This window comes from Pleurodeles waltl, chromosome 4_2 (genome assembly GCF_031143425.1).
Source record: "Pleurodeles waltl isolate 20211129_DDA chromosome 4_2, aPleWal1.hap1.20221129, whole genome shotgun sequence".
Classification (NCBI taxonomy): Eukaryota; Metazoa; Chordata; class Amphibia; order Caudata; family Salamandridae; genus Pleurodeles; species Pleurodeles waltl.
In genome coordinates, this window is record NC_090443.1 from 186,294,139 (window position 1) to 186,315,986 (window position 21,848).

The 21,848-nt window shown below is 46.0% G+C and overlaps 1 protein-coding gene across 1 annotated transcript in view; it reads left to right on the forward strand.

Annotated features, from left to right (window-relative positions):
• The window catches only part of LOC138293833 (lactoperoxidase-like), an 814,295-nt gene that overhangs the window by 547,206 nt on the left and 245,241 nt on the right, over window positions 1-21,848 (forward strand). The window contains exon 9 of the mRNA XM_069233150.1: window positions 15,671-15,908. Coding sequence (XP_069089251.1) covers window positions 15,671-15,908 — 238 coding nt within the window. The remainder of the gene's footprint in view (window positions 1-15,670; window positions 15,909-21,848) is intronic.

A 21,848-nucleotide genomic window follows, 5' to 3' on the forward strand; every position in this document is an offset into this window, starting at 1 on the left:
TACTGCTACACCTAGTGTCCCTACTAATAGCAGTGGTGGTGGGAGCAAACCTACTAATAGCCAATCCAAGGGAGTAGCTGGGCTCACTATTGGTAACTTAGTTGGGGTTGGTCTGGTTAGGGAGACCACAGAGGCTATATTAGTCTCTGAGGGGGCTATTGATTTAGCCACCTTAGTTGCTTGTCCCCTTAATATGGATAAGTACAAGCAGCTACCCCTAATAAATGGTGTTGAGGTTCAAGTCAACAGGGACACTGGGGCCAGTGTGACTATGGTCATAGAGAAACTGGTCCACCCTGAACAACACCTACTTGGTCACCAGTACCAAGTAACCGATGCTCACAACAACACACTTAGCCACCCCATGGCTGTTGTAAATCTCAACTGGGGGGGGGTTACTGGTCCAAAGAAAGTTGTGGTAGCCACAGATTTACCTGTAGACTGTCTACTAGGAAATGATTTCGAGACATCAGCTTGGTCAGATGTGGAGTTGGAGGCCCATGCAGCAATGCTGGGCATCCCAGGGCATATTTTTGCTTTAACCAGGGCTCAGGCCAAAAAGCAAAAAGGACAGGGAAGCTTGGATCCTGGAACAATGGACCAAGTGCTCCCTAAAGCTAGGGCTAGTAGAAGTAAAGGACTTCCTACTATCCCTCCCTCTACAGTGGATTCTACTTCTGAGGAAGAAGAATTTCCACCCTGTGCAGAACCTACACCAGAGGAGCTGGAAGGAGACACTGCTGAGCTTTTGGGTGAAGGTGGGCCTGCCAGGGAGGAGCTGAGTGTGGCACAGCAAACCTGTCCCACACTAGAGGGTCTAAGACAGCAAGCTGTCAAACAAGCTAATGGGGATGTCAGTGACTCTCACAGAGTTTACTGGGAGGACAACCTCTTGTACACTGAAGCAAGGGATCCTAAACCTGGAACTGCCAGGAGGTTAGTGATTCCTCAGGAGTACAGAAAGTTCCTCCTAACTCTAGCCCACGACATTCCCCTAGCTGGACACCTGGGACAAATGAAAACTTGGGACAGACTTGTCCCCTTGTTTCAAAGGCCTAGGATGTCTGAGGACACAAAGGAATTTTGTAAGTCCTGTGAAACCTGTCAAGCCAGTGGCAAGACAGGTGGCACTGCAAAGGCACCCCTTATCCCACTGCCTGTGGTTGGGGTTCCCTTTGAAAGGGTAGGGGTTGACATAGTTGGCCCCCTTGACCCTCCTACTGCTTCAGGCAATAGGTTTATCTTGGTGGTAGTGGACCATGCCACAAGATATCCTGAAGCTATTCCTTTAAGGACCACTACAGCACCTGCAGTGGCAAAGGCCCTCCTGGGAATATTTTCCAGGGTGGGCTTCCCAAAGGAAGTAGTATCAGACAGGGGAAGCAATTTCATGTCTGCTTACTTAAAGGCCATGTGAAAGGAGTGTGGTGTGACTTACAAGTTCACTACACCCTATCATCCACAAACAAATGGACTGGTGGAGAGATTTAACAAAACTCTCAAAGGCATGATTATGGGTCTCCCTGAAAAACTCCGCAGGAGATGGGATATCCTGTTACCATGCCTCCTTTTTGCCTACAGGGAGGTACCCCAGAAAGGAGTGGGCTTCAGCCCCTTTGAACTCCTCTTTGGTCACTCTGTTAGGGGTCCACTAACACTTGTCAAGGAGGGTTGGGAACAACCTTTAAAAGCTCCAAAGCAAGATATTGTGGATTATGTACTTGGCCTCAGATCAAGGATGGCTGAGTATATGAAAAAGGCCAGTAAAAACCTTAAGGCCAGCCAAGAGCTCTAAAAGCAATGGCATGATCAGAAGGCTGTTTTGGTTCAGTACAAACCAGGGCAGAAAGTGTGGGTCTTGGAGCCTGTGGCCCCAAGAGCACTCCAAGATAAATGGAGTGGACCCCACACAATTGTTGAGAAAAAGGGTGAAGTCACCTATTTAGTTGACTTAGGCACTGCCAGGAGTCCCCTTAGGGTGCTCCATGTCAATCGCCTGAAACCCTACTATGACAGGGCTGATCTCACCCTGCTCATGGCAACTGATGAGGGACAGGAAGAAGACAGTGATCCTCTACCTGATCTCTTCTCTTCCACAGAACAAGATGCTCTTGTGGAAGGTGTAGTTTTGGCTGATTGTCTTACTGCTGAGCAGAAAGACCATTGCATAAATCTCCTGGGTCAGTTTTCTGAACTCTTCTCTGCTGTGCCAGGTACCACTTCTTGGTGTGAGCACACTATATATACTGGAGACAGTTTACCTGTCAAAAGTAAGATCTATAGGCAGCCTGACCATGTCAGGGACTGCATAAAGCAAGAGGTGCAGAAAATGCTAGAACTGGGAGTGGTTGAGCACTCTGAAAGTCCATGGGCTTCTCCTGTGGTACTTGTACCAAAACCCCATTCCAAAGATGGAAAAAAGGAAATGCGGTTTTGTGTAGATTATAGAGGTCTCAACCAGGTAACCAAAACTGATGCTCACCCTATACCCAGGGCAGATGAGCTCATAGATACACTGGCATCTGCCAAGTATCTAAGCACTTTTGATTTGACTGCAGGGTATTGGCAGATCAAATTGTCAGAAGATGCAAAACCTAAAACTGCATTTTCAACCATTGGAGGCCATTACCAGTTCACTGTAATGCCTTTTGGATTGAAAAATGCACCTGCCACTTTTCAGAGGTTGGTGAACACAGTCCTGCAAGGGCTGGAAGCTTTCAGTGCAGCATATTTGGACAATATAGCTGTCTTTAGCTCCAGCTGGGATGATCACCTGGTCCACCTATGGAAAGTTTTAGAGGCCCTGCAAAAGGCAGGCCTCACTATCAAGGCTTCAAAGTGCCAGATAGGGCAGGGTAAGGTGGTTTATCTGGGACACCTTGTTGGTGGGGACAGATTGCACCACTTCAGGGGAAAATCCAAACAATTACTGATTGGGTTCCCCCTACCACTCAGACTCAGGTGAGAGCCTTCCTAGGCCTCACTGGGTATTACAGGAGGTTCATTAAGAACTATGGCTCCATTGCAGCCCCTCTTAATGACCTCACATCCAAGAAAAGGCCTAAAAAGGTATTATGGACAGCAAACTGTCAGAAAGCTTTTGAGGAGCTGAAGCAGGCCATGTGCTCTGCACCTGTCCTGAAAAGCCCTTGATACTCTAAAAAATTCTATGTCCAAACTGATGCATCTGAATTAGGAGTAGGGGCAGTCCTATCACAACTTAATTCTGAGGGCCAGGATCAACCTGTTGCTTTTATTAGTAGGAGGTTGACCCCTAGAGAAAAGCGTTGGTCTGCCATAGAGAGGGAGGCCTTTGCTGTGGTCTGGGCTCTGAAGAAGTTGAGGCCATACCTGTTTGGCACTCACTTCATTGTTCAGACAGACCACAAACCTCTACTTTGGCTAAAATAAATGAAAGGTGAAAATCCTAAATTATTGAGGTGGTCCATATCCCTACAGGGAATGGACTATACAGTGGAACATAGACCTGGGAGTAGCCACTCCAATGCAGATGGACTCTCCAGATATTTCCACTTAGACAATGAAGACTCATCAGGTCATGGATAGTCTTATTGTCCTTCGTTTGGGGGGGGGGTTGTGTAGGAAAGTACCATCTTGCCTGTCATGTTAACCCCATTTTTCACTGTATATATGTTGTTTTAGTTGTATGTGTCACTGGGACCCTGTCACCCAGGGCCCCAGTGCTCATAAGTGTGCCTGAATGTGTTACCTGTGTAGTGACTAACTGTCTCACTGAGGCTCTGCTAATCAGAACCTCAGTGGTTATGCTCTCTCATTTCTTTCAAATTGTCACTAACAGGCTAGTGACCAATTTTACCAATTTACATTGGCTTACTGGAACACCCTTATAATTCCCTAGTATATGGTACTGAGGTACCCAGGGTATTGGGGTTCCAGGAGATCCCTATGGGCTGCAGCATTTCTTTTGCCACCCATAGGGAGCTCTGACAATTCTTACACAGGCCTGCCACTGCAGCCTGAGTGAAATAACGTCCACGTTATTTCACAGCCATTTTACACTGCACTTAAGTAACTTATAAGTCACCTATATGTCTAACCTTTACCTGGTAAAGGTTGGGTGCTAAGTTACTTAGTGTGTGGGCACCCTGGCACTAGCCAATGTGCCCCCACATTGTTCAGGGCCAATTCCCCGGACTTTGTGAGTGCGGGGACACCATTACACGCGTGCACTACATATAGGTCACTACCTATATGTAGCTTCACAATGGTAACTCCGAATATGGCCATGTAATATGTCTATGATCATGGAATTGCCCCCTCTAGGCCATCCTGGCATAGTTGGCACAATCCCATGATCCCAGTGGCCTGTAGCACAGACCCTGGTACTGCCAAACTGCCTTTCCCGGGGTTTCACTGCAGCTGCTGCTGCTGCCAACCCCTCAGACAGGCATCTGCCCTCCTGGGGTCCAGCCAGGCCTGGCCCAGGATGGCAGAACAAAGGACTTCCTCTGAGAGAGGGTGTTACACCCTCTCCCTTTGGAAAATGGTGTGAAGGCAGGGGAGGAGTAGCCTCCCCCAGCCTCTGGAAATGCTTTCATGGGCACATTTGGTGCCCATTTCTGCATAAGCCAGTCTACACCGGTTCAGGGACCCCTTAGCCCTGCTCTGGCGCGAAACTGGACAAAGGAAAGGGGAGTGACCACTCCCCTGACCTGTACCTCCCCTGGGAGGTGCCCAGAGCTCCTCCAGTCTGCTCCAGACCTCTGCCATCTTGGAAACAGAGGTGCTGCTGGCACACTGGACTGCTCTGAGTGGCCAGTGCCACCAGGTGACGTCAGAGACTCCTTCTGATAGGCTCCTTCAGGTGTTGCTAGCCTATCCTCTCTCCTAGGTAGCCAAACCCTCTTTTCTGGCTATTTAGGGTCTCTGTCTCTGGGGAAACTTTAGATAACGAATGCAAGAGCTCATCCGAGTTCCTCTGCATCTCTCTCTTCACCTTCTGCCAAGGAATCGACTGCTGACCGCGTTGGGAGCCTGCAAAACTGCAACATAGTAGCAAAGACGACTACTGCAACTCTGTAACGCTGATCCTGCCGCCTTCTCGACTGTTTTCCTGGTGGTGCATGCTGTGGGGGTAGTCTGCCTCCTCTCTGCACTAGAGGCTCCGATGAAATCTCCCGTGGGTCAACGGAATCTTCCCCCTGCAACCGCAGGCACCAAAAAGCTGCATTACCGGTCCCTTGGGTCTCCTCTCAGCACGACGAGCGAGGTCCCTCGAATCCAGCAACTCTGTCCAAGTGACTCCCACAGTCCAGTGACTCTTCAGTCCAAGTTTGGTGGAGGTAAGTCCTTGCCTCCCCACGCCAGACTGCATTGCTGGGAACTGCGACTTTTGCAGCTACTCCGGCCTCCGTGCACTTCCGGCGGAAATCCTTTGTGCACAGTCCAGCCTGAGTCCACGGCACTCTAACCTGCATTGCACGACCTCCTAAGTTGTTCTCCGGCGACGTGGGACTCCTTTGTGCAACTTCGGGTGAACACCGTTTCATGGATCCTCGTAGTGCCTGTTTCTGGCACTTCTCCGGGTGCTACCTGCTGCTGAGAGGGCTTCTTGTCTTGCTCGACGTCCCCTCTCTCTCTCCTGACGCAATTTGCGACATCCTGGTCCTTCCTGGGTCACAGCAGTATCCAAAAACGCTTACCGCACGATTTGCAGCTAGCAAGGCTTGTTGGCGGTCTTTCGGCGGGAAAACACTTCTGCACGACTCTCCACAGCGTGTGGGATCCGTCCTCTAAAGGGGAAGTCTCTAGCCCTTGTCGTTCCTGCAGAAACCTCAGCTTCTCCTGTCCAGTAGAAGCTTCTTTGCACCCACAGCTGGCATTTCCTGGGCATCTGCCCATCTCCGACTTGCTTGTGACTTTTGGACTTGATCCCCTTGTTCCACAGGTACCCTCGACTGGAAATCCATTGTTGTTGCATTGCTGGTTTGTATCTTTCCTGTAGTATTCCCCTATCACGACTTCTTTGTCCTTTGGGGAACTTTAGTGCACTTTGCACTCACTTTTCAGGGTCTTGGGGTGGGCTATTTTTCTAACCCTTACTATTTTCTAATAGTCCCAGCGACCCTCTACAAGGTCACATAGGTTTGGGGTCCATTCGTGGTTCGCATTCCACTTTTGGAGTATATGGTTTGTGTTGCCCCTATCCCTATGTGTCTCCATTGCATCCTATTGTAACTATACATTGTTTGCACTGTTTTCTAAGACTATACTGCATATTTTTGGTATTGTGTATATATATCTTGTGTATATTTCCTATCCTCTCACTGAGGGTACACTCTGAGATGCTTTGGCATATTGTCATAAAAATAAAGTACCTTTATTTTTAGTATAACTGTGTATTGTGTTTTCTTATGATATTGTGCATATGACACTAAGTGGTATTGTAGGAGCTTCACTCGTCTCCTAGTTCAGCCTAAGCTGCTCTGCTAAGCTACCATTATCTATCAGCCTATGCTGCTAGACACCCTATACACTAATAAGGGATAACTGGGCCTGGTGCAAGGTGCAAGTACCCCTTGGTACTCACTACAAGCCAGTCCAGCCTCCTACACTGAGTAACTGTGCAACTACAGAGGGATAACTCTTTTATCAACTCCAGGCAAAATGTTCAAAAGAGTCATCATAAACAGAATGAAGGAATATGTCAATGTTCAGTTGCAAGACCAGCAAGCTGGCTTTTGAAAAGATAAATCCTACACAGACCAGATTACAACACCATGCATCATCATTGAGCAGTTGACGGGATGGAACTCAGCCCTCTATGTCCACTTCATCAACTATGAGAAGGCATTCAACACTGTGGACAGAAAGACCCTTTGGAAACTCCTCTGCCACTGTGGTGTGCCAGATAAACTCATAAGAATCCTCAGGTACTTTTACAAGGGAATGACTTGCAAGATAGTGCATGGAGGACAACTCACAGAAGCCTTTTAAATGATTACTGGAGTCAGTCAAGGTTGTTTGCTCTCTCCTTTTCTATTCCTGCTGGCCATAGACTGGACCATGAAGACATCCCCAACAAGGAAAAGAAATCACATCCAGTGGACACCTTGGATGCAGCTCAACGCAGCTCGATGACTTGGACTTTGCAGACAACCTGGCCCTACTCTCTCATACCCATCTGCAGATACAAGAGAAACCTAACAACGTGGCAGCCACATCAGCACAAATTGGCCTCAACATCCACAGGGGAAAATCCAAGATCCTAAAGGCTAATCTGGCAAATACAGCTGTAGTCACTCTTGCAGGTGATGCACTTGAAGAAATTGTGGCCTTCACCTACCTGGGCACTGTCATAAAGAAGCAAGGCAGTACATACGCCGACGTCAAGGCAAGATTCGGCAAAGCAAGTGCTCCTTTCATTTAGCTATAGAAGACAGAAGCTCCAAGGACCTAATGCTGCAAACCAAGATTAAGCTTTTTAATATCAATGTAAAATCAGTCCTTCAGTATTGAGCAGAAACTTGGAGTACAACTGTGACCACCACCTACAAAGTCCAGACCTACATCAACACCTGTCTGAGGGAATTCCTCCAGACCCACTGGCCAAACGCCATCAGCAACAATGGCCTATGGCTGCAGACTTCCCAACTCCCTGCTCATAAAGAAATCTTGAAAGGATGCTGTGACTGGATGGGTCACACTCTCCGCAAGCCCGCATCAAACACCACCAGGCAAGCCCTCAACTGGAAGGGGAAACCAGAAAAGAAGAAGGCCACCCGGTGTTGAGGGTTTGAAGCTGACTGCAAGGAGATGGTATATATGTCGAGTCAGATTGAAAGAAAAGCCCAGGACAGACATGGCCTGGTTGATGGCCTGTACCCCAGAAGGGGTAATAAGCATAAGTAAGTAAGTAATTATTGTGCCATGAATGTTCAGTTCTGTTAAGGATACAGACACAAGGATTATGCTTCTCTTTCTTCTACTGATTTTCCCAGAATTCAATTGAAAAACAATACACATAAAAACTACATTTCCCAGCTACTGCCCACCAATCACTGTCCTTTATGCTCCTCAAATATGGCCATATACGAAATGAGAGGGGTACTGTTCCTAAAAAAGAGAAAAGAAAAGAACAGTGCGAAAGAGACAGGGAACCCTGCATATGCATAATAAGAGGCTGTTAAAGAGAGGCAACTCTTGATAACGGTTCAAAACTAACTACGCAGTTCCTGTGTCAAGGGCTAGCCCTTGTCATACATTGTATATTAGCACATATGGTTATGCCCCGACATCTGTTGCTCTAATGAGCTGTTCTCATTTCTTTATTTCCCACAACCACTGTGTAGTTAGCTTTGCACCATTATCAAGCCTTGCCTCTCTTTAACGTCTTCTTTTTATGTATATGCAGCAGCATTTAAAACAGCTTCATAATGGCTGCCGCTGAGGAGCGGGCATCCTGGGCTCTTTGAGTCATGAATCCCTGACACAACAACATGGCCCTCCACCCACAGACCGGATTGGTAATTCAACACTCCCATTACTTTGACATACACTTAATATTAGCCCATATGTTTATGCCCCCTCATTTGTTGCTCTAAACACTATTGTGCCAACCCTATTGTTAACTGAGCATAGCTTTGATAAATTCATCAAGGACTGCCACTCTGTCTTTCCAAGTTTTCTTTGTTTGCTTGAAGATGAAGGACAGAACTGGTATTTAAATATAATGGGAATCCTATTGCTCAATGGGTAACTTTTCCAAAGGAACATAATTCATCATACTTGATTTCAGGTTTTTGATTTTTTTATATATTTATTTATAATAATTTTATTTTGTTCTGGTGAGCTAAAGAAAATAAACGTAAGTGCAGCCAACACATGTTTTTATTTTTATCATACAATAGAGGTGGTGGGGCAGTTTATTTTGAGGTAAGAAGACAGCATGAGGAATGGAGGCTTTGCAGAAGGAGAGAAAGGATTCATTTAGGAAGGATGACAAACACAGAGTGTGTCAGGATTCCGTGGAATGTTGAGAGAAGCAAGAGGAGAGCAGTTAAGACATGAGGTGTATGGTAGAAAAGTGCAAGTGCATTGTATGCAATATATGACTCCCTTTCTCACGCCTGCCACTGCGCAAGGGCAGACTGCTGTGCCTACACACTCAACAGTGACTTTTACTGGGCAACAAGATAAGTGCCTTGAGGCACATCTGCAGGAGGTCTCAGAAATACAGAGAAGTACCCAGTTGAATGAAAAAAAAGAGTTCCTACTGTTTTGTAGAATGATGGAACCTATTTTTAAGGGAAAGACTCCTACCTACTTTGTGGGAAAATTAAGCCAATCAAGTAAGGATAGGTTTAATCCTACCAACAATATCCAATAGATTCCAGCCAAATATGTGCTTTGTGGTAAATAAGTCAAAATACCCAACACCAGCAACATTAGATTAGACAACGTTCTGGAGCTAAATGCAGAGCAGGTGTCTGATAGAAGAGGGCCTATCAAAACCTGTAGTTGAGAATAATCCATCTAACCACATTGCACCACATTGCACCACATTTATAAAAAGAAGACACAGGTGTAATGGTGTATACTCTTCATAGTTGAGTTACATTGCCACCTTAAGGACAGGCAGAAACAGATAAGAAGACAGGCTGGGCTTTGGTTAGGTTAATGGTGGGTTTCAGACTTTGTTTACATGAAGAAAATTGACCCGGTCCAAAGCAGGTGACACTAGTAACGCATCACAGGTCCAGTGATTGATTGCTGTTGTCTCTAAGACTACAATAAAAGCCTTACTAAAATAGTGTGAACTTTAGTAGAGAACTGATTTCTGTGCCGCAAGAGCAGTGCAAATACCAGGAACCTCCGGTGAAGATGATAGTCAAGGGTGTTCTAGAATATTTGCAGAGTCAGTTTTTGTTACACTATTTTGTTGGTTTAGACTTGTAATCCATGGGATGTTCATGCTTTATAATATCAATAGTTTTTGCACCAATGCCAAGGACAGGAAGCTTGAGGGCATCCTCATAAATTAAATGCCAATGAAGGGAATCCAACAACATTATTATGTTGCAGTACCTTCCCATAGAAAGGTTAGAGGTGTGATCATACAAGGGTCCCTATAGCATTAGGATATCACCAGAAATAGAGAGTTATGGAATTTGGCTACATGATTTTACACCTCCTGGAATCCCACACCAGAATTTGTTCAACAGATATACCATGATCCAGTACATCTGTAGATGTTGTATGTGAGTTCACATATAAATTACTTAAATTTTTGTTTTAGACTCTGAATGCTGAGCTGTGTATTTGTATATACCTTCATAACGATGTAAAGTGCTTTGCTATCCTGGTGGGTCATGGAATACAAAATAAATATTTAAATAAATAGAAACTGGGGGCCCTACTATATCATTATCCTAATGGTTCCCATATAAATAAATGGTATGAGCATGATAAACCAGGTGCCCCCGTGAATTTTGTATAGTAATGCATCTTTTTCCACCAATAGGGCCCAGAGGTCAATAAACATGTTGACATAGTAGCAAATTAGTATTGTGATAGATTGTGCCCACAACAGGAATGAAGGAAAGATGGGATTTTGACGACAATGATTAGGAGATCCTTGCGCATTAGCACAGTGGTTGATCCAACACTTTGGCATGTAAAAGGAAGGCATGAAAGGTTCCTGCGATGGTGAGGGACTTAGTACATTTGGCTAGCATTGGATTTTACAACCTTACTGTGGTGGCTGGGTACACTGTGAGAAAGTAACCTCTTTCTAGCCTTGTTACCCCCACTTTTGGCCTGTTTGTGAGTGTATGTCAGGGTGTTTTCACTGTTTCACTGGGATCCTGCTAGCCAGGGCCCAGTGCTCATAGTGAAAACCCTATGTTTTCAGTATGTTTGTTATGTGTCACTGGGACCCTGCTAGTCAGGACCCCAGTGCTCATAAGTTTGTGGCCTATATGTATGTGTTCCCTGTGTGGTGCCTAACTGTCTCACTGAGGCTCTGCTAACCAGAACCTCAGTGGTTATGCTCTCTCTGTACAAACTGTCACTAACAGGCTAGTGACCATTTTTACCAATTTACATTGGCTTACTGGAACACCCTTATAATTCCCTAGTATATGGTACTGAGGTACCCAGGGTATTGGGGTTCCAGGAGATCCCTATGGGCTGCAGCATTTCTTTTGCCACCCATAGGGAGCTCTGACAATTCTTACACAGGCCTGCCACTGCAGCCTGAGTGAAATAACGTCCACGTTATTTCACAGCCATTTTACACTGCACTTAAGTAACTTATAAGTCACCTATATGTCTAACCTTTACCTGGTAAAGGTTAGGTGCAAAGTTACTTAGTGTGAGGGCACCCTGGCACTAGCCAAGGTGCCCCCACATTGTTCAGAGCCAATTCCCTGAACTTTGTGAGTGCGGGGACACCATTACACGCGTGCACTACATATAGGTCACTACCTATATGTAGCTTCACAATGGTAACTCCGAATATGGCCATGTAACATGTCTATCATCATGGAATTGCCCCCTCTATGCCATCCTGGCATAGTTGGCACAATCCCATGATCCCAGTGGTCTGTAGCACAGACCCTGGTACTGCCAAACTGCCATTCCTGGGGTTTCACTGCAGCTGCTGCTGCTGCCAACCCCTCAGACAGGCATCTGCCCTCCTGGGGTCCAGCCAGGCCTGGCCCAGGATGGCAGAACAAAGAACTTCCTCTGAGAGAGGGTGTGACACCCTCTCCCGTTGGAAAATGGTGTGAAGGCATGGGAGGAGTAGCCTCCCCCAGCCTCTGGAAATGCTTTCTTGGGCACAGATGTGCCCAATTCTGCATAAGCCAGTCTACACTGGTTCAGGGACCCCTTAGCCCCTGCTCTGGCGCGAAACTGGACAAAGGAAAGGGGAGTGACCACTCCCCTGACCTGCACCTCCCCTGGGAGGTGTCCAGAGCTCCTCCAGTGTGCTCCAGACCTCTGCCATCTTGGAAACAGAGGTGCTGCTGGCACCCTGGACTGCTCTGAGTGGCAAGTGCCACCAGGTGACGTCAGAGACTCCTGCTGATAGGCTCCTTCAGGTGTTAGTAGCCTATCCTCTCTCCTAAGTAGCCAAACCCTCTTTTCTGGCTCTTTAGGGTCTCTGTCTCTGGGGAAACTTTAGATAACGAATGCAAGAGCTCATCCGAGTTCCTCTGCATCTCTCTCTTCACCTTCTGGCAAGGAATCGACTGCTGACCGCGCTGGAAGCCTGCAAACCTGCAACATAGTAGCAAAGACGACTACTGCAACTCTGTAACGCTGATCCTGCCGCCTTCTCGACTGTTTTCCTGCTTGTGCATGCTGTGGGGGTAGTCTGCCTCCTCTCTGCACCAGAAGCTCCGAAGAAATCTCCCGTGGGTTGACGGAATCTTCCCCCTGCAACCGCAGGCACCAAAAAGCTGCATTACCAGTCCCTTGGGTCTCCTCTCAGCACGACGAGCGAGGTCCCTCGAGTCCAGCAACTCTGTCCAAGTGGCCCCCACAGTCCAGTGACTCTTCAGTCCAAGTTTGGTGGAGGTAAGTCCTTGCATCACCTCGCTGGGCTGCATTGCTGGGAACCGTGACTTTTGCAGCTACTCCGGCCCCTGTGCACTTCCGGCGGAAATCCTTTGTGCACAGCCAAGCCTGGGTCCACGGCACTCTAACCTGCATTGCACGACTTTCTAAGTTGGTCTCCGGCGACGTGGGACCCCTTTGTGCGACTTTGGGTGAGCACCATTTCATGCATCCTCGTAGTGCCTGTTTCTGGCACTTTTCCGGGTGCTACCTGCTGCTGAGAGGACTCCTTGTCTTGCTCGACCTCCCCTCTCTCTCCTGGTCCAATTTGCGACCTTCTGGTCCCTCCAGGGCCACAGCAGCGTCCAAAAACGCTAACCGCATGATTTGCAGCTAGCAAGGCTTGTTGGCATTCTTTCGGCGGGAAAACACTTCTGCACGACTCTCCACGGCGAGAGAGATCCGTCCACCAAAGGGGAAGTCTCTAGCCCTTTTTGTTCTTGCAGAAACCTCAGCTTCTTCTGTCCAGTAGAAGCTTCTTTGCACCCGCAGCTGGCATTTCCTGGGCATTTGCCCATCTCCGACTTGCTTGTGACTTTTGGACTTGGTCCCCTTGTTCCACAGGTACCCTAGATTGGAAATCCACAGTTGTTGCATTGTTGGTTTGTGTCTTTCCTGCATTATTCCTCTAACACGACTTCTTTGTCCTTAGGGGAACTTTAGTGCACTTTGCACTCACTTTTCAGGGTCTTGCGGAGGGTTATTTTTCTAACTCTCACTATTTTCTAATAGTCCCAGCGACCCTCTACAAGGTCACATAGGTTTGGGGTCCATTCGTGGTTCGCATTCCACTTTTGGAGTATATGGTTTGTGTTGCCCCTATCCCTATGTTTCCCCATTGCATCCTATTGTAACTATACATTGTTTGCACTGTTTTCTAAGACTATACTGCATATTTTTGCTATTGTGTATATATATCTTGTGTATATTTCCTATCCTCTCACTGAGGGTACACTCTAAGATACTTTGGCATATTGTCATAAAAATAAAGTACCTTTATTTTTAGTATAACTGTGTATTGTGTTTTCTTATGATATTGTGCATATGACACTAAGTGGTACTGTAGTAGCTTCACACGTCTCCTAGTTCAGCCTAAGCTGCTCTGCTAAGCTACCATTATCTATCAGCCTAAGCTGCTAGACACCCTATACACTAATAAGGGATAACTGGGCCTGGTGCAAGGTGCAAGTACCCCTTGGTACTCACTACAAGCCAGTCCAGCCTCCTACAACACAGCTGATAATTTGGACCAAGTGATCAAAAGATCGTAGCACAACAATGAAAGGTCCACCACAACATAGGCAGGGTTTTAGGTGGGAAAATGCAAACAGGAGGACCTAAGACATCTGGATAGTGTGCCAGAAATAATGATCCACTAAGTGATGCTACAAAGCATAGAGTGTTTTTGCAATGCTTCAGAGGGCTTTTACACATCAAGGAATACATGACTCAAGTTGATTATATTTCATGGGTCCACCTTTTCCCTAAATAAATGAGGTCTTTGGATTTTAATCCAGCTCTCACTGGATGATTGGTTGCTGTGCACTAAATAAAATAGCTAATTTGTAGTAATTTTGTAAGTTTCGTACCTTCAATAAAAACTATTACAAAGAGGAACGAGAGTGTATGGCCGCGGAGTTTACGTTGCACTCTGGAGGGGTACTGCCTCTCATAGTGCCACTGGGTGCATATGCTCAGAATCTGAACTCTGTCCTCAACTCCTGAAGCTCTTCTCCCAGAGGAATGTTGAAACACACTGTCAGGGGTGTGAGAAAGCTTGCATGTTTGCATATTCTGGTTAGTTCCAGGTTTGATGATCACAATTGTTGAACCATTAGACATGCACATCAGGACTGAGTAGATCTGATAGTCACAGATGTAAAACTCTCTGGGTCATATTGGACTCTTATTCACCACAGAGGCACATTATCTCATTTCAATTCTTGGTTCAGCTGGCCTAGTATGTGTCAAGCGTTTCAGGCAGTCAAGATGTTGCAAAGCCAGAACCGGCTTAATAGAAGGCTCAGAAATCTCTGTGCTGATGTAAACCTCAGAAAGTGCAAAACACAAAAACACTTCAGTGCTATAAATTCAATAATAGCCTTGAAAAACGTTTGCTGTTAGAAGAACCTTAAGAATGAAGGTCATAAGACCAAGCCATTCTAGGTCTGGCCTTTCCATTTCACTAAAATTATATGTATAATTTACTTACTTAAAGGGGCTTTCAGACACCTCTCTTCATCCATGGTCTGTGTCATTCACATTTTGCTTCTGCCTACTGCAGCATACAGCATGGGGCTGTGGGCCAGCCTACTTCAGCCACTGACTAACTTCACTTTGAGTGATTGCATTTAGTCTTTTCACAAGGAGATCACCCACACACAAGGTTGTCCTCTTCGGAGGCAGTGTTTTTGTTTTTACTTTATTATTCCTTTAGTGTTGCCTTTGTAGCGCCTGATGTAATAGCAGGTATTTTCTACCATATGAGAGCGCAGGGTACATTCCAGCTTTATCAGTTCCTGTCTCCTGCCAGAGCTGTTGCAAATCCCTTTTGAAGTGGTCTTTGTTTAGCTGACTGCTACGTGTTCACACCATACGAGTAGTTCACACAAACTCTGGTGATAAGCTCATGAGGGGGGCCTATCTTTGCAACCCCACTTGTGTTTTTTTATTTTACTAAAATTATGTGTTATCATTGATGAGGGTCTGACACCTTCCTGAGCAATAACGTTTTGCAAAAACCTGACAACACAAAACAAGAATGTCCAAAAGACTAGCACCATCACTAGACCTATTTGGCTTTCCCATGACTTGTTTTTTATTGTGGTGGTTAATGATTTTGGTTTCAAACATGAGTTTTGGGCATGCATAGTGGGTCCCAAAGGTGACTGCATTTAGATGACCTGCAATAAATAGCAAGCAGTGAATGTAAGGACAGAAAGACAATGCCAAAGAACTAGCAATTTATAATACGGATGGCTGCATGCATACACATTTTGCAGTATGTGCTAATATCTGTTTATTTATGAAAGAGACCTCACAAGACAACCTGGTGTTCCTCCCTCAGGCTATGTCAAATGGAGAAAATTCTGTGGTCTTTCACAGCCTCGAAATCAGGATGAGCTGGCAAAAGTACTACACAGCAAAGATTTTGCCAAAAAGCTAATGGATTTATACAAAACCACTGCCAACATCGAGCTTTGGATAGCAGCAACAGCAGAGCCTTTTGTTAAGAATGGAAGAGTTGGAGAGACCTTGGCCTGCCTCCTCGGTCGGCAGTTTCAGAAACTCAGAGATGGAGACCAGTAAGTGTCTGTGAGAATTGGTACAACCTTATGATGTGTTGCAACACAGATATCCTGCAAACATAACAAGATCCATGTGAGATGTGTGTCAACTGCTTCAGAATTTTTTTTGAGGGGTCTGCTCATGTGCTGCATTTTGGAGTACGTGAGGTAATACTACAGTGGTACTACTCATGTACTACAAAATTATATTCACTAACCTATATGCAGAGTCATCCATCTCTGTCACTCCTATTTTATGTGTGTGACGATCATTGACATATGCAGAGATCTCCACGTATGTAGTTCTGTGTTTTAGTTGTAAATGTGTAAGGGACAGGGAAAGTGGATGGAAAATGGACAATACTTACACCAAAATGAGAGAGGATGACCTACATGCAGAGATCTCCACGGATGTAGTTCTGCGTTTTAGTCGTAAATGTGCGATGGATGGGGAAAGCGTCTGGAAAATGAGCAATACTTACACAAAAACAGGAGAGGTTTAGGGAAGGGTAAGAAGGGGTTTAGGGAGGAACATTCAAATATAAACACCCACCCGTGAAAAACGAACCCCATTCCATTCACAAACTTGCTACATCCCAAAAGGTCAAAAACAGTAGTAAAGGTTCTCCATCCCAGCTTTGGAGTAAGTCCATACCACACATGGCCCCTCAACAACCCATTCCCATAGAAACCAATGGAGGCAGGCACCCTAAATATCAATTTGTTTTCCTTAATGATAAACAATACATATTAAAAAAAAATTAAGTTATGAAAATGAATAATAAACATGTTTAATTTGAAAATTAAATGAAACTTTCAAACTTTTGTTAAAGAAATACAATTGAAATCAATCATATACATGTATATATGTTTTTATACATATAATTTTTTTTTTTACTAATTGTGAGATTTTTTAACATTGCGTTTATTAAAAACTTTGCATTAATTCATTATTCATTGCACATTTAAGTTAATGAGCTGTAATATTTTATTTATTTAATTCTACGTTTAAAATCTGTATAAGATGATTTACATTAATTTTATATTAAAATGTTTTATTTTTTTTTAAGGATAAAAACCTCTAATAATTTTCCCTCTACATTTGCACAGTCCCACAGGTCTCCACCTAAGTGTGAAATGTTACAAGTAGTAACTTTGCGCTCATAAATTCTGATGCAGGAAGCGTCACCAGTGATGTGACATCTTCATTTAGGAGTAACTTTAAGCTAAGATATAGTGAACAAGAAAAAAGTGTATAGGTACTACAAGGTGCAGTAGTAGATTTACACGTGATTAAACGTACACATGTAAATGTACCTTTACGACTAAAGGTCCTGAGATCTACTCTAGGCTGCTGTTAGAAACAACACTTGCTTTCTCTGTCTCTCAACTAACGCATTAAGTTTTCTGCCAAAATTCATGCCACAAATGGAGATCTTAAAATGAGGGTGTTTATGGTGTTAAAAATGCACAGTGGGTAGAGATGGAGTCAATATAATTTGCTTATTTTTGCTGTTGCTTAATATTATATATTCAGCTGTTTATGATGTGAATTCTGGGACATTCTCTGCAGCAAAATAATGCTGCTTCCTTTTATACGATTAGGAGAGTTAACCAGTCTAACAAATGACTGAATTTATGGAAAACAGAATTCTCTCTCCATTTTCCATTTTTGAAATGCACTGCATTCCACTTTTTAAATGCCATTTGTGTCACTGGGCTGGAGACCCACATTACATTTGCATGTTGTATTGTGTTAAGTTATGTAGATATGTCAACTAATACAGCTACATTTCCAGTCAATAGCATCAAATACTTTTGAGTTTCCAGTAACTAGCAACTATTTGTCACTGCATAAGGGTGTAAAATAGCGCTGCTGTAGCTTTTTGATTGTTTGTTTGCCAGTTCTGTGATCGTGCTAAGCTGCAAGTGCAATTCCACACCCTGTTGTGCAAGGCAAGAGGGAAATTTGCATGCACTGACAGAATTAGTTGAGTCTCCGCCCTATCCCTCTGGCCAGCTCTGGTGGCACGGGCATCCAGAGACAAACGTTTGGCTCAAAGTATGACTTTTAATAAATCCAGCATGACAGCAGCTCTGCTACTTATGAAAGCCTTACTCAGAATGTGGTACTCCACAAATGATTAAGCAGTACATGTACTATGATCATGTGGTGCACTAAAGGCGGTGGTGGTATCCCCCTTCCTTGCATGCTGCAGCCCCAAGTGAGCAGCTTTACTCACTACCCGAGAGGATAGCTATCCCAGGCCAACCCAGACACCACAGCACTGCAGAATCATTATGGTTTAGGGGGAGTCATTCATAAACACACAGGTGGCAGATTCCCCTACTGTCTTCTCAGCCAACCACATATACCAAATATTTGACCTGCTATTGCTTTCATACTGAACAGATTGCTATTTGAAGAACACAACATCAGTTGGGTGAAAACAACTTGTCTCACGATGGTCTAAACCAAGTTTATGTTCCCCAATAGTTGGTGAGCAATCCAACGCTTGGTGAATTCTGCTTCACAATGACAGTAAAAGATTGAAATGCAACACTGCTGTCAATGGTTGAGGGCCGCCTGCCAGTTATCTATTTGGTAACTTTTCTGACAGCTGCTGCTTGTAGCCCAAAAGGTCATATGAATCAATGAGGCCTCACTCTCATGATCTGTATTCCCATTGAAAATTGAGCTCAAGCTACCTTTTGCCCTTCTGCTTCATAGGGGTCATCTGTGTTTCCTGAGCTTGCCTTAAGACACCAGCATTATTATTTACAGAAGTACTGCTTGTAGGAAAGTACCATCTTGCCTGGCATGTTACCCCCATATTTCACTGTATATATGTTGTTTTAGTGTATGTGTCACTGGGACTCTGCCAGCCAGGGCCCCAGTGCTCCTAAGTGTGCCCTGTATGTGTTCCCTGTGTGATGACCAACTGTCTCACTGAGGCTCTGCTAACCAGAACCTCAGTGGTTATGCTCTCTCTGCTTTCTAAATTGTCACTAACAGGCTAGTGAACAATTTCACCAATTCACATTGGCATACTGGAACACCCTTATAATTCCCTAGTATATGGTACTGAGGTACCCAGGGTATTGGGGTTCCAGGAGATCCCTATGGGCTGCAGCATTTCTTTTGCCACCCATAGGGAGCTCTGACAATTCTTACACAGGCCTGCCACTGCAGCCTGAGTGAAATAATGTCCACGTTATTTCACAGCCATTTACCACTGCACTTAAGTAACTTCTAAGTCACCTATATGTCTAACCTTCAGCTGGTGAAGGTTGAGTGCTAAGTTACTTAGTGTGTGGGCACCCTGGCACTAGCCAAGGTGCCCCCACATCGTTCAGGACAAATTCCCCGGACTTTGTGAGTGCGGGGACACCATTTCACGTGTGCACTATACATAGGCCACTCCCTATGTATAGCGTCACAGTGGTAACTCCGAACATGGCCATGTAACATGTCTAAGTTCATGGAATTGTCACCCCAATGCCATTCTGGCATTGGGGAGACAATTCCATGATCCCCAGAGTCTCTAGCACAGACCCGGGTACTGCCAAACTGCCTTTCCCGGGGTTTCACTGCAGCTGCTGCTGCTGCCAACCCCTCAGACAGGTTTCTGCCCTCCTGGGGTCCAGCCAGTCCTGGCCCAGGAAGGCAGAACAAAGGACTTCCTCAGAGAGAGGGTGTTGCACCCTCTCCCTTTGGAAAAAGATGTCAGGGCTGGGGAGGAGTAGCCTCCCCCAGCCTCTGGAAATGCTTTGATGGGCACAGATGGTGCCCATCTCTGCATAAGCCAGTCTACACCAGTTCAGGGATCCCCCAGCCCTGCTCTGGCGCGAAACTGGACAAAGGAAAGGGGAGTGACCACTCCCCTGACCTGCACCTCCCAGGGGAGGTGCCCAGAGCTCCTCCAGTGTGCTCCAGACCTCTGCCATCTTGGAAACAGAGGTGTTGCTGGCACACTGGACTGCTCTGAGTGGCCAGTGCCAGCGGGTGACGTCAGAGCCTCTTTGTGATAGGCTCTTACCTGTGTTGCTAGCCTATCCTCCTTCCTAGGTAGCCAAACCTCCTTTTATGGCTATTTAGGGTCTCTGCTTTGGGGAATTCTTTAGATAACTAATGCAAGTGATCATCCGAGTTCCTCTGCATCTTTCTCTTCACCTTCTGCCAAAGGATCGACCGCTGACTGCTCAGGACGCCTGCAAAACCGCAACAAAGTAGCAAAGACGACTACTGCAACCTTGTATCGCTTCTCCTGCCGCCTTCTCAACTGTTTCCTGGTGGTGCATGCTCTGGGGGTAGCCTGCCTCCTTTCTGCACCAGGAGCTCTGAAGAAATCTCCCGTGGGACGACGGAATCTTCCCCCTGCAACCGCAGGCAACAAAAGAACTGCATCACCGGTCCACTGTGTCCCCTCTCAGCACGACGAGCGTGTTCCCTGGAACTCAGCAACTCTGTCCAAGTGACTCCCAAAGCCCAGTGACTCTTCAGTCCAAGTTTGGTGGAGGTAAGTCCTTGCCACCCCACGCTAGACTGCATTGCTGGGTACCGCATGATTTGCAGCTGCTCCGGCTCCTGGGCACTCTTCCAGGATTTCCTTTGTGCATAGCCACGCCTGGGTCCCCGACACTCTAACCTGCAGTTGCAGGAAAGTACCATCTTGCCTGGCATGTTACCCCCATTTTTCACTGTATATATGTTGTTTTAGTTGTATGTGTCACTGGGGCCCTGCCAGCCAGGGCCCCAGTGCTCATAAGTGTGCCTGAAAGTGTTACCTGTGTTATGACTAACTATCTCACTGAGGCTCTGCTATCCAGAACCTCAGTAGTTATGCTCTCTCATTTCTTTCAAATTGTCACTAACAGGCTAGTGACCAATTTTACCAATTTACATTGGCTTACTGGAACACCCTTATAATTCCCTAGTATATGGTACTGAGGTACCCAGGGTATTGGGGTTCCAGGAGATCCCTATGGGCTGCAGCATTTCTTTTGCCACCCATAGGGAGCTCTGACAATTCTTACACAGGCCTGCCACTGCAGCCTGAGTGAAATAACGTCCACGTTATTTCACAGCCATTTACCACTGCACTTAAGTAACTTATAAGTCACCTATATGTCTAACCTTTACCTGGTAAAGGTTAGGTGCAAAGTTACTTAGTGTGAGGGCACCCTGGCACTAGCCAAGGTGCCCCCACATTGTTCAGGGCAAATTCCCCGGACTTTGTGAGTGCGGGGACACCATTACACGCGTGCACTACACATAGGTCACTACCTATGTGTAGCTTCACAATGGTAACTCCGAATATGGCCATGTAACATGTCTATGATCATGGAATTGCCCCCTCTATGCCATCCTGGCATAGTTGGCACAATCCCATGATCCCAGTGGTCTGTAGCACAGACCCTGGTACTGCCAAACTGCCTTTTCAGGGGTTTCACTGCAGCTGCTGATGCTACCAACCCCTCAGACAGGTTTCTGCCCTCCCAGGGTCCAGCCAGGCCTGGCCCAGGATGGCAGAACAAAGGACTTCCTCAGAGAGAGGGTGTTACACCCTCTCCCTTTGGAAAATGGTGTGAAGGCAGGGGGGGAGTAGCCTCCCCCAGCCTCTGGAAATGCTTTCATGGGCACAGATGGTGCCCATTTCTGCATAAGCCAGTCTACACCGGTTCAGGGACCCCTCAGCCCTGCTCTGGCGCGAAACTGGACAAAGGAAAGGGGAGTGACCACTCCCCTGACCTGCACCTCCCCTGGGAGGTGCCCAGAGCTCCTCCAGTGTGCTCCAGACCTCTGCCATCTTGGAAACAGAGGTGCTGCTGGCACACTGGACTGCTCTGAGTGGCCAGGGCCAGCAGGTGACGTCAGAGACTCCTTCTGATAGGCTCCTTCAGGTGTTGCTAGCCTATCCTCTCTCCTAAGTAGCCAAACCCTCTTTTCTGGCTATT